Source organism: Bos javanicus, chromosome 4 (assembly GCF_032452875.1).
Source record: "Bos javanicus breed banteng chromosome 4, ARS-OSU_banteng_1.0, whole genome shotgun sequence".
In the NCBI taxonomy this organism is placed as follows: domain Eukaryota; kingdom Metazoa; phylum Chordata; class Mammalia; order Artiodactyla; family Bovidae; genus Bos; species Bos javanicus.
Genome location: NC_083871.1, coordinates 19,780,598 through 19,795,019, shown reverse-complemented (window position 1 = coordinate 19,795,019; position 14,422 = coordinate 19,780,598). Strand labels below are relative to the sequence as shown.

The window sequence follows — 14,422 nt, the reverse complement described above, 5'->3', positions numbered from 1 at the left end:
TATGGAATTTAGGAAGATGGTAATGATAACCCTGTTATACAAGACAGCAAAAGAGACAGATGTATAGAACAGTCTTTTGGACTCTGTGGGAGAGGGAGAGGGTGGGATGATTTGGGAGAATGGCATTGAAACATGTATAATATCATATAAGAAATGAATCACCAGTCCAGGTTCGATGCAGGATACAGGATGCTTGGGGCTGGTGCACTGGGATGACTCAGAGGTATGGTACAGCGAGGCAGGTGGGAAGGGGGTTCAGGATGGGGAACATGTGTACACCCATGGTGGATTCATGTTGATATATGGCAAAACCAGTACAATATTATAAAATAATTAGCCTCAAATTAAAATAAATAAATTTGAAAAAAATCCAAGTTAAAAGTTTTAGAAGTAAAAAAAAAAATTATACTTCAATTAAAAAAATTTTTTTGCTTAGTCAAGCCCTATAGTTACTATTTACCTAGACTATGTATCAAATCACTGTCAAAGAAGTAGAATTTATATAAATGGAAATATCACAATCTTAAAGTGCTATTTTAGAGAAGAGATAGAAGACATTCAAAAAGTGAAAGGTAACACAAACTCCCATAATGAAAATGATGTTATTTATATAATTTGATGTTTAGACTTGATAACTGTCCTATTATATAAGAAGTTATCAAAAGAAGCTGGGTGCTTCATACTTACCGTACATGTTTTTGCAATGCTTTTAAAATCAAATTTGTCTCAACACAAAAAGAACAGATAAGCAAACAGATAAATGATATTTGTTAGATGATTTAGAAATAAGTATACTTATGTTGTAAATACTGTAAAGTTTCTCACCAAAATAATATACAGAGGTTATCAGTTATGAGTAACAGTTTCAGCATTTCTGTGATATGGACAGCTCATTACAGACTCCATACTGTAAACTAGTAAACTGTATTTACTGCTTGCTAGTAAAATCATAAAATCATTCAGAGATACTGAGTTATGTTTCACACATGAAATTCATTGTAGTGTTTTGAGGATTCATGAAGTTTAATAAGAACCATGAGAATCAAACTCAACTCTTAATGGTAAAATAATCTTCTCATTTTACAAGACTCTTCATCCCTTGACTCATATTAAACATTTTTATCTTTTAAAGATAATATTAAGTATTGAAGTAAGTTCTATTCCTAGAAATCCTTCCTTTCTTTGTCTTGCAAAAATGTATTGAACAATGACTGTGTGTCAGACACTGGGAAAGGTACTGGAAATAACAAGATGAATGAAATGTCTTCTGCCTAGAGGAGCCAGTGTTCCAATGTGTTAGAAAAGTGAAAGTGAAAGTTGCCCAGTTGGGTCTGACTCTTTACAACCATATAGTTCATGGAATTCTCCAGGCCAGAATACTGGAGTGGGTAGCCTTTCCCTTCTCCAAGAGATCTTCCCAACCCAGGGACTGAACCCAAGTCTCCTGCACTGCAGGCGGATTCTTTGCCAACTGAGCTATCAGGGAAGCCCAATGTGGTAGATAGGCAGTCATATAATTACAGTGCAATGCAGAAAGTATAATTTAAAGTCTATCAGGCATAAAATGTAAAGAGAAAAAACTGAACTATGACAATACATAAGGAGAGTTTTTTTTTTTTTAAAAAGAATGAGTTATAGTCTAGAGCTGGGGTATGGCATCAGAATAATATATCCTCCTTCATTCTCTATGATTGGTATTCTGCATCTTTGAAACAAACGCTTCTCAATGTAACTTACACTGACTACTCTTTTATTAAGTCAACATTAAAGGACTACCTCTTTGAGAAATAAACTTATGCTTAAAAGTGATTTTTTAAAACTTTACTCCCAAGGGAACAGATTAAGTTGCTGCAAATGTCTCTATTTCAAGTTGAATGCTATTTTCCCTAGAGTGAATCCATTAATCTTCTCAGTTTTATTGGAAATTAATAGCTCATTAGACATCCAAGTAACACATTTCCTATGGCACATTAATTTTTCATGAGTGAAAAAAAGTTTAATTTTGCTTCAAAAAAAAAATAACATTTTAGAAAATTCCACATAGAAATTTTCTCTAGTTGTGGTACTTCATATCAGACAGAATCAAATATAACAGCCACATTTTCTACATTCTGAATTCAAAATAATTGTATAAACACTATTTTGCTCTTAAAAGAAAAGTGTTCAATGTTTTAAACTCTTTGCTTTAAACTGTTACCATAATGAAAACCAAGTACTGATACCCTTGTAAATGATTGCCAAAAGTAGGCCTTGTGGCAAGTACCAAATCAGTTACAAAGCTTACCTGAAAATGTATTTACTTAACTGATGTTTTCTATGACCAATTAGTTATTCTATAAGTATAAAGTATTTCTCAATATTCCATGATCAACACTATAAAACATTAGAAAAAATATTTGATAAAATGACATTTGAAAAACCTATTTGAAAAGATCATTCAGAGAGCTACAAAAGCCATTCATACACTTTCCCCTGATTATCAACTGTGTGTCCATTATTGTGATAGGTGCTAATAAGAAAAAAATCCCCCAAAACTGATATATAAGGCAGATTCTGAGCCTTGTGAATCTTTTAATCTCTGTCCAAAACAATGATTACTAACTATAATAGCAATTAAGACATGTTCAATGAAAGTACAAGGCTATGAGCATTTCACTAAAACAGCCTAGAAGTTTCAGAGAAGCTCGTCCCCGTCCTAAAAATGACAAATACATTCAGACCTGGAGGATAAGATGGAGAGGTAAACCTAAAGTCCACACACAGATAACATCAGAAGACAAAGAAACATCTTAGATTAATTAACCCTACAACCATCTAATAGTCTTAATTCTGAATATATCAACACAAAGCATGAAATATTAAAATGTTACATTTTCTATTACTTGCAGTTAAAGCATCCTTACCAATACAACACTGGAATGTTTGTTAATTTTCTTCTCTTAGTTCTCTGAATTTTCCCCATATCTTATTTCTTTTAACTTCCTTTTATCAATGTTTTTAGAACTCTGTTACTCTTAACTGGAGATGGCTCTAGGGGCCTCAAATGCCATCTATTTTATGTTGACTCTCCAATTTATACCTTCAGCCTAGCATATATTCCACGTTTTAAGGTCATATGTCCACTGCTACTTGATATCTTCACTGAACTTTTAAATAAGCACTTCAAACAGACCAGGTACAAAGCCAAACTTGATTGCCTTTCCCCAAGCACTACCAACCTCCCTCAAAAGCCTTATACCTCTCTCGGTCTGTAATTTATTCAGTTGCTCAAATACAAACTCTAGGAGTCATTCTTTGATTCTTTTCTTTCTCTCATACTCCAGAGCCAACTCCTGTCGTCTCTATTACCACAAATAATACAATTTCAGTATTTCCATTCCATATTTCCTGCCAGGATTACTCTAATACCTTCCTAATCAACTGCTTCCATTTTACTGTTGTACAACCGATTCTCCATATAATAGGCAGCAATTTTTGTAAGGCATGGAGGTTATCACATCCCACCTTTGCTTGAAACCCTCCAGGAGTGCTGTATTTAGACTAGAATCCAAACTCCTGCCATGGCCTATAAAATCCTATAAAATCTGGCCCCTCCCACCTTTCTGGCTTCGTCTTCAACAGTTCTCCAACTTGGTTATGTTAGCTCCAAACATGCTGGTCTTCCTTTTGATCCCTGGACAGATGGCACTAGCTGTTCTCTCTGCCTTTAACTTTATATGCCTAAGTTGTTCTGTTTTTGTTATACAGTCTTAGTGAGTTCTCTGACATCATGCACATGGAACCAGCCTTTCCTCCACCAACCAGACTGTTCTTCATAACTCTTATCACAATGAAATAACCATTTACTTGCTTATTTTATATATTATCTGTCTTCCCTCACTACAGTGTAATCTCCATGACGGCAGATTTTCTCTGTCTTGCTAACCACAGAATCCTCAGAAGCTAGTGTCATTTCTATTATATCACAGTCTCAATATCTCTTTACTGTATGAATAACTACCCTACTATATAACTGCACAGGAAACAAATAGTAGTTTTGACTTTTTCAGTATTTATTAAATACAGAGTTTTCACATATGCTGTATCTAATACTCACAAGTGCCAGGCAATGTAAGTATTATCATTCCCATTTCCCATCCAGAAAATTGAGAATTAAAGACATTAAAGAACTACCATGGGTAACACACCAAAAAGTATAAGAGGACCTGGATTTAAACTCAGCTCTGTCTGACTCCCGGAGAAGGCAATGGCACCCCACTCCAGTACTCTTGCCTGGAAAATCCCATGGATGGAGGAGCCTGGTGGGCTGCAGTCCATGGGGTCGCTAACAGTCGGACACGACTGAGCGACTTCACTTTCACTTTTCACTTTCATGCCTTGGAGAAGGAAATGGCAACCCACTCCAGTGTTCTTGCCTGGAGAATCCCAGGGACGGGGGAGCCTGGTGGGCTGCTGTCTATGGGGTTGCGCAGAGTCGGACACGACTGAAGTGACTTAGCAGCAGCAGCAGCAGCTGTCTGACTCCAAAGAATTCTCCTTCCAGTATTCCAGACAAGTAGAATTGCTCATGATCAGTAAATTTAAACCTCACTTATATTTCCAAAATACCAATAATTCATCTTTTGTCCAACAGATACTGATCATATTAATTGCTCAGTCATACAAAAAGATCTTAAATCTGTCTTGCAGAAATGACTGAAAAGCAATCTTTAAATCCAAAACAGTTTAGCCATTGTGCACCGTGAAGATTATTTATAGAAATCCTGATAAACATACCACTTGCCTTTTCATTTTTTCAAGCATTCTGACAATATTAGGATTTATTGTGTTATATTTCCTAAATCTCATGAAGATACAGAAATGGTTGAGAACAAAAAGGGGTACTGGGAAAATGTTGCAAGAAACAGTTTCTGAGAAACATAAAATTCTGCCATTACCTTGGGATGGCTGCTCTTTTGTCTTCAAATAAGCCTGTGTAAAGAAGATTTATTATCAAGGTCCATGGCCTTCTCAATTCTTTGACAGATATCAACACAAAGGCTTACTTTCTCACAAAGAAAAAATAGTCTCTATTTTTAAGAAAAAGGATCACAAGCCTTTACAGAGGTAGGTCTGTGAAGGACTCTTGGAAGTTTTTGGAAATGTTGAGAGTTCAAATTGAAGGGTATCAAAAGAAAATGCTGGTATAATATTAAATTGAATATAAAGCTGACAAAATACAACATTTAAGGAAAATTAAATTATAAATTTAAATATAAAATAACTTTTTAACATAAAAGTTAATGATCTCATAGCCGCATTATGTGGCAACCATATTGTTCAATCAAATTCATTAAACATTTGGAAAGTGCTAATTTTCACAATACAGGTGTTCAACAGTTACCCAGGAAACAAATCTCTAATTCGCCATTGAAATATGAAAGCATTTTTAAAAGACAATTTTACTTTTGTTAACTTTTAAAGATACTATCATGCATTTTATCATAGACAGAAAATACATAAACAGTGTGACCTTTTAATTCCAATTTTCTTTTAAAATTAAAAAATAAGCTGTATATTCTGAATTTCACCACAGTTTGAAGTGTCTTGTTGATATATGATATATCTAATTTCAAAAGAATGATAAAGCAGAATATAACTGAGCAACAGCAGGCATTGGAAACTGTGATACCATTTTGCCTCCTCTGAATGTAGCCTAGCATGAATCATTGTTAGGACTCAGCACACAAGTAGTATACTCCATAATTAATTTGATTATGTATTTTATACATCACAAGCAGCTCAATAAATATGAAGTAATAGGTTGTTTTCTGTAAAGTTATATGGAAAGCTTGATCACATTTTCTACATTCAGAACAAAAAGTGGGCTTCTAATATACAAAATAAATCTACATCGTTATTTAAACTAAGATTTGCTTAAAAAAAATTAACGATGTGTAGGCGCTAGTGGCAAAGAACCTGTCTGCCAATGCAGGAGATATAACAGACACTGGTTCAATCTCTGGGTCAGGAAGATCCCGTGGAGGAGGGCATGGTAGGCTACAGTCCATAGGGTCATAAATGAGTTGGATGTGACCAAAGTGACTTAGCATGCACGCACAATAAAAGAATAAGAAGAAAGAAGGAACAGGGAAAACTAATGAAAAATGTCCTCCTCTCTTTCTTTCTTCTATTCTTTCAATCAAAAATTATTAAGTGAATACCTACTACATGCTGTGCATATGTTCAGGGTAGAGAGGAGAACAAACAGCTGATCCTTTTTCAGAAAACTTACGCACGTGAATTGTAAAACTGAGTTCAACTTATGCCTCCTACCTTCTCTATTCCTTGTCAACAGACACCTCTATGTTTCTTCAGAAAGTCAAATTATTTTGTTTATGGACACCTTATCTTCGACAAAGGAGGCAAGAATATACAATGGATTAAAGACAATCTCTTTAACAAGTGGTGCTGGGAAATCTGGTCAACCACTTGTAAAAGAATGAAACTGGACCACTTTCTAACACCATACACAAAAATAAACTCAAAATGGATTAAAGATCTAAACGTAAGACCAGAAACTATAAAACTCCTAGAGGAGAACATAGGCAAAACACTCTCCGACATACATCACAGCAGGATCCTCTATGACCCACCTCCCAGAATATTGAAATAAAAGCAAAAATAAACAAATGGGACCTAATTAACCTTAAAAGCTTCTGCACATCAAAGGAAACTATTAGCAAGGTGAAAAGACAGCCTTCAGAATGGGAGAAAATAATAGCAAATGAAGCAACCGACAAACAACTAATCTCAAAAATATACAAGCAACTCCTACAGCTCAACTCAGAAAAATAAACGACCCAATCAAAAAATGGGCAAAGAACTAAATAGACATTTCTCCAAAGAAGACATACAGATGGCTAACAAACACATGAAAAGATGCTCAACATCACTCATTATCAGAGAAATGCAAATCAAAACCACTATGAGGTACCATTTCACACCAGTCAGAATGGCTGCGATCAAAAGTCTACAAATAATAAATGCTGGAGAGGGTGTGGAGAAAAGGGAACCCTCTTACACTGTTGGTGGGAATGCAAACTAGTACAGCCACTATGGAGAACAGTGTGGAGATTCCTTAAAAACTGGAAATAGAACTGCCTTATGATCCAGCAACCCCACTGCTGGGCATACACACTGAGGAAACCAGAAGGGAAAGAGACACGTGTACCCCAATGTTCATCGCAGCACTGTTTATAATAGCCAAGACGTGGAAGCAACCTAGATGTCCATCAGCAGATGAATGGATAAGAAAGCTGTGGTACATATACACAATGGAGTATTACTCAGCCATTAAAAAGAATACATTTGAATCAGTTCTAATGAGGTGGATGAAACTGGAGCCTATTATACAGAGTGAAGTAAGCCAGAAGGAAAACATAAATACAGTATACTAACGCATATATATGGAATTTAGAAAGATGGTAACAATAACCCGGTGTACGAGACAGCAAAAGAGACACTGATGTATAGAACAGTCTTATGGACTCTGTGGGAGAGGGAGAGGGTGGGAAGATGTGGGAGAATGGCAATGAAACATGTAAAGAATCATGTAGGAAACGAGTTGCCAGTCCAGGTTCAATGTATGATGCTGGATGCTTGGGGCTGGTGCACTGGGACGGCGCACACATGTATACCTGTGGCGGATTCATTTGATATTTGGCAAAACTAATACAATTATGTAAAGTTTAAAAATAAAATAAAATTGGAAGAAAAAAAAAAAAAAGAAATATAAAATCCAAAAAAAAAAAAAAATATTGCAAACATAGCAATAATCATAGCTATAACTTTTAGCTATAACTATTGAAACCCCCTGGATATTTCTTCCCCAATACATTCCTCTTCCTTCCTTTTTACCAGACGTGACCAATATGCTGAACTAGACATCACTCATTGGTATGCTTTCATACCATATTTTAACATTTTATATGAGTGGCATCATATTAAACTTCTACAACTTCCAGGTTATTTTCAACACTTATATTTTACTTATTTATTTGTTATACTTTCTTAAAATAACATACATGTTTTCAGCTCAAAAACTAGCACTACAAACTAGAAACAATCCAACCAAGTTAAGGTGGTGACAAATATACCACTATTATTTAATCTTGTTTGCAGATACTGGTCAACACAATTAGAAGAGAATGCCATGAAGTATAAAATTGTAAGATATGATAAAACCACCTCTATTTGTTTATACCTGGAAATATCAAGAGAATCAACTGAAACACATAAACAGAATTCAATGAGCACCTCTGTTTATGAGGAAGATCAACGGTAGGTAACAGACTACAACAATTTAAATAGACAACTATTATGTTCTGTATCCATATTCCTCTAATTACCTGTGTAAATTTTAAGACTGATTAAAGAAAGAATACTGCTTGCTATGTGTATTTCTAAGAAGAGCAAATCAATATATTAAAATAAACAATTCACATTAAATAAGTCAGATGCTAAGTTAAATAGATTTAATTGGTTTTCCAGACCACTTTTCTCTATAAAGAGCCATAAAATTTTAGAGACAGAAGGGAAGGTATTCTAGAGGATGGATCGTTTGATCCATTCTATTTATTCTACTGATAGAGAAGCCATTCTTAGAGCACATAACTGACCTCCCCAGGATCCCACAGCTACTAAATAGTAGAGCTGGAATCAGAATTCAAGTCTTCTAAGCTGCTGTCTGGAACTGTTTGTCATGATGAGCCAGTATTGACCATAATGAATCAGTATGATTTTAAATTAAATGCTGGTAAAAATATAGCATGCCTAAAAGCAAGACAAAAAATGTTGGTGAGGTTGTGTGTACCTAGGTATTCTAAGAATCAACGTGATCTTACATTGTAAAATAATTGTGTGTTCTTATCCAAAGCATCTACAAGAGCACAGTGGACAATGTATATACCTCTGGCCTCAGACAAAACTATCCCAGTCCTGCTTTGACACCTACTATTGGTGTGACCTTGGGAAAAGCACATGACCTCTCAGTCTCAGCTTCCTTATATGTAAAATATAAAAAAAACTAAAAACTAACCTGAAAAAAACACACTTTGGGGATCAGAAATATGATTATGCATAAAAATTATACTAATAAAATATTTAATTTACTAATAAAATGTGTTAACATAGTAGGTGCTCAAAACAAAGCCAGCAATTATTATTAAAGAAGTTAAAATACATTTCCAAAAACCAGGCTTGAAAGTTGAGAAAGTTGGTTGGAGAAAGTGCTTTTCCTTTTTACCAGAATAAAAATGAACAGTTTTGCTTCCTTTTCTAACTAGAATTTTAGTATTTCAATGCTGATAGTAACTGCAATGTTAAGAATTACTTAAACCTGTAATATAGAAGTGTTTTCTATTTGTTTATTAACCTGCAAATATGTAAATGTCTATTCACTATCTGCCGGGTTCCTTTCCAGAAGGTGGAGAAACAAGTGGTAAATAACAGTATGTCTTTGTCCTCATAGGTCTTATATTTCAACAGGAAACAGAATAAACTGTTAGCAGATAATTTCACATTTTGATGTAGTAGAAAAAACAAAGGAAAAGAATACAATGTGTGTGAGCACAGGTTTCCTTAGATAATGCAGTCAGGGAATGTTACTATAGACGTAATATTCAGGCTGAGATGCCAGCCAGGTACTAGCCTGTGAAAAGAGAATGTACAGGCATAGGGAACAAGGGCGAGGGCCTAACAGTACAGAAGAGCTCAGCAGGTAGGACACCAGTATTTGTGGCAGGAGATGCAACGTTAGGCTGATTCCCTTTACAGTGAGAAGCCACTGAAGGATTTAATACTAGTAACATAATTTGATTTTGAGCTTTAAGGTTATTTTGGTTGCTATATAGAGAAAGAAGGATAGGGTTATAGCTAAGAATGAAAATAGAAAAATAAGGCAGAAGACAACTGCAACAATACAAATCAGAAATGATGGTGGCTTGGAGCACTGTAGTAGTGGTGGGAATGACTCAGACATGGTTCTGAGTCAGGACAGGCTATGAGGGAGAAATTGAGGAATAAACAAAAGACAATAATTAGAACTGATTGCTGTTTGTGGCACACAAAAATGGTAGTAGTGAGTTGGGAAAGAGTAAGAGACAAGTAAGCTATTATGGGAGTGAAGAATGATCTGGAAACAAAAATTGTATTTCAGCAACATTAAACTTGAGACAATCTTTAGCTGTCCAATGGGAATGTCAGGCAAACATCAGGATACATGAATTTAGATTGTGAGGGAAGAGTTCAGGGCTAGTATTTGATATCTGGAAGTCTCCAACTTACAGAGACTATATGCACTCATCAAGGGAATGGCATACAGAGAGAAAAGGGTCCTATGGACTAAGCCATGGAAATAAAACTGGGCACAGGTGGAGTACTCAGCTAAGAAGATTGAGAAGGAGTTGCCATTTATGTAGCATGAAAATTAGGGGACTTTGCGGGTCATCAGTTCAGTTCAGTTGCTCAGTTGTATCCAACCGTTGCGACCCCATGGACTGCAGCATGCCAGGCTCCCTGTCCATCACCAACTCCCTGAGCTTGTTTCAACTCATGTCCATTGAGTTGCTGATACCATTCAACCATCTCATCCTTTGCCATCCTCTTTTCCTCCTGCCTTCAATCTTTCCAGCATCAGAGTCTTTTCAAATGAGTCAGTTCTTCACATCAGGTGGCCAAAGTATTGGAGTTTCAGCTTCAGCATCAATCCTTCCAATGAATATTCAGGACTGATTTCCTTTAGGATGGACTGGTTGAATCTACCTGCAGTCCAAGGGACTCTCAAGAGTCTTCTCCAACACCATAGTTTGAAAGCATCAATTTTTCAGTGCTCAGCTTTCTTATATATATATATAGTCCAACTCTCACATCCATACATGACTATTGGAAAAACCATAGCCTTGACTAGACGGACCTTTGTTGGCAAAGTAATGTCTCTGCTTTTTAAAATGCTGTCTAGGTTGGTCATAACTTTTCTTCCAAGGAGCAAGCGTCTTTAATTTCATGGGTGCAGTCACCAACTGCAGTGATTTTGGAGCCCCCCAAAATAATGTCTGTCACTGTTTCTATTGTTTCCCCATCTATTTGCCACAAAATGATGAGACCAGATGCCATGATCTTAGTTTTCTGAATGTTGAGTTTTAAGCCAACTTTTACACTTTCCTCACTTTCATCATTTCTTCTTCACTTTCTGCCATAAGGGTGGTGTCATCTGCATATCTGAGATTATTGGTCTGGAAATCTTGATTGGGAAGTGTTAAAACATTTCAAAGGAAATGAAGAGATTCTTTTTGAAAGAGTTAAGATATTTTCTATTTCATATTCCTCTGGTATTAGTTTCAAAGTCTTCTATCACACAAAAATTATTTGCTTTCAAAATACAATTCTGTAACATATAAATAAATATTCTATTATAGGAATTCTCATATTTAAAAAAATTTATTTTGTGTTGGGAGTATAGCTGATTAACAATATTGTGATAGTTTCAGGTGGACAGCAAAGAAACTCAGCCATACATATACATGTATCCATCCACTCTCCCCCAAACTTCCCTCCCATCCAGGCTGCCACATTACACTGAGCAGAGTTCCCAGTGCTAAACAGTAGGACCTTGTTGGTTATCTATTTTAAATATTGCAGTGTATACAAGTTGATCCCAAACTTCCTAACTATCCCTTCTTCCCATCTTTTCCCCTGGCAACCATAAATTTGTTCTCAAAGTCTGTGAGTTTATTTCTGTTTTGTAAATAAGTTCATTTGTAACAATTCTTCTTAGAGGAATACTCATTTTGACTGTAAAGCCCTAGAAACTATGTCATAAACATACTGTCTTAAGCCTAGATTTTCCAGTGAAATATGCTAAAATAATACTAGAAAGCAGGAGACCCAGGTTTGATCCTTGGATCAGGAAGATCGCCTGGAGAAGGGGATGGCTACCCACTCCAGTATTCCTGCCTGGAGAATTCCATGGAGAGAGGAGCCTGGTGAGTTACAGTCCACGTGGTTGCAAAGAGTCAGACACGACTGACGTGACTAACACACTGAGTTCTTTCAAAACTTCTTCTAAAGTTTTCATTTCATTTGTCTATATTCTCTTTTAAACTACAAGTATCAAGAGGACAGGGGTTATATCCTTTCAAGGATGCTCCTAGTAACTATTACTGGGCCCTACACTTTACAACAGGTTCAGTAAATATTTGTAAAATGAAGGAAAGAAAAACTCTAGAAAGAAATACACCAATATGCCAACAATGATAATCCCTCGGAAATATGGTATGACTTTTGTTTTCTTTGTCCATTTCTCTGAATTTTTCAAATTATCTATAATGAACATATATTACCTGCATAATGGGAACAAAATAATTAATATACTTAAAACGCAGCTCCTAAAGTAACTGGTCACTTAATTCCTTACACAACAGGTATGTAACAATATGAAAAATGTAGTAGTCAAAATAAATTGATGTTACATAGTTACTTATAGAATGCATTTATGCTAAATGAAATTTATATATTTAATTTATAAATTACTATAGCACATCATCTTCAAAACATTATCTAAGGACGTATTTTAGTATATAGGCCATAGTTCAATAAAACTGTGTTTTTCATTAGGAAAAGGCAATATCAAGTCAAAATCAAGAAATTGCTGAACTCACAAAGGATGTCAAATATTTCTAACATAACACCTTTTAATTTCTAATTTTTAGAATGCAGATCAAGAGTTATATAGCTTGTTCCTCTCCTAGAAAAATATTTAATTACAAAAATATGTAAAGAGTACTAAATTACAGGGCTACATCATGTGCATGAGCAGAAAAGAAAATTATAGATTTTTCAAGCTGATAACTTTTTTGATAGTCAACTAGCCATTAAGTTATTAATACTGTTTTATCACTGTATATTTATGTAGGATAATAATTAGCTTTGAGATGTCCAAATAGAAAAATATGAACTATTAACATAAGAACTATTTTTTTCACTTTTATTTTATTTCACTTTTTTGTTGTTGCTGTTTTTGAATTTTAGGAGTTTTTTGATGATCTTGTATAGTGAACATGTGACTAAAACAAAATCTTACTATTATTTTTTCCCCTATCATAACAGGATCTTTAAGGTTTGTGATGATAGGTTGAGCTTCTGATACTATTTTTAATAAAATATTGCTTCCTTACTTTAATATATAGAAGCTACATTTTCAAGAAGGAAAATGCTGATGTTATCTTGGTTATAAGCTTGCTGCTGAAATGATTGAGATGGTTTTCTCTCCCATACAATATCAGTTTAAGGCCTTTCTTTTCAAGAATGAATTATAGCTGATACTTCAAACCTATTTTATCTGTATCTCTTAGCTGAGAAAAATGAGAAAATATAAATATTTATTCTATATAAATGGAACAGACAGAAGATGTAGATAAAAATGATTCATTATGGAGCAGTGAATAATTGCTATTTGTATCATTATTTGAACAGAAAGGGGCATTAAGTATTTGTACCAGCTTTAAATCTGAGGATACCTAAAGTTACTGAGAAAATAAAAAATCTACAGTTTTGTGTGTTTGGGATAGTGTGTTTGTGGTTCACGATTTTGTATTGATAATAAATTTAACACTGTTCTCTGTAGCATACTTTGGAGAAAATTCAATAAAACCTTGCCTTACTTGAGCATCTGTGTATGTAAGACAATCCCTATCCACATCAAAATAAAAAAAGTTTAAGAAACCCTAATGTAAAAATAAACAGTGAAGCTATAAGTAAATTATTCATTTACTTTGCCATTTCTGATATCTCGATATTCAAAAGATAACCACCAAAAATTGTACAGACAAATAATTCTCATCGTCTGATAACTTGAAGAAAATATGTTGAGTATTTTTTTTCTTTCATGAAGCAGTAGTTTTAACTTTGAGGAGACTACATTGAGAGGAGAAGGAAGTATCACATAGAAACAGCAATATCATTGATAAAGTGATATAAGCATAAAAACTTATGTTTATGTTTGGGTGCTCAGCCGTGTTTGAGTCTTTGCAAACTCGGACTAACCCATCAGGCTCCTCTGTCCATGGGATTCTCCAGGCAAGAATACTGAAGTGGGTTGCTCTGTGGTAAAAAAATCCACCTGCCAATGCAGGAGATGTGGGTTTGATCCCTGGGTCAGTAAGATCCCCTTGAGAGGAAATGGAAACCCATTCCAGTATTCTTGCCTGGGAAATTCCACAGAGGAGCCTGGCAGGCTACAGTCCAGGGGGCTGCAAAGAGTCAGACACAACTTAGCGACTAAACAACAACAACAATTATGCTAGGCATTCTACACACCTATATTAATACTATTCTCTGATCTTCAGAACTTGCCTACACAGTATTACCTTTACTGAAGAGGAAA

The 14,422-nt window shown here is 35.1% G+C and overlaps 1 protein-coding gene across 6 annotated transcripts in view; it reads right to left on the bottom strand.

The window, feature by feature from the left end:
- Positions 1 to 14,422, bottom strand: part of PHF14 (PHD finger protein 14) — a 199,482-nt gene that overhangs the window by 14,573 nt on the left and 170,487 nt on the right. For 2 of the 6 annotated variants that reach the window (XM_061413572.1, XM_061413574.1), the window contains exon 18: positions 4,938 to 4,971. The exons of 2 other annotated variants lie outside the window; for them this stretch is intronic. In XM_061413572.1, coding sequence (XP_061269556.1) covers positions 4,938 to 4,971 — 34 coding nt within the window. Of the gene's footprint in view, positions 1 to 4,937; positions 4,972 to 8,660; positions 8,815 to 14,422 lie in introns of those variants that run through there. 2 more of the 6 variants (XR_009735796.1, XR_009735797.1) reach the window with 2 other exon arrangements.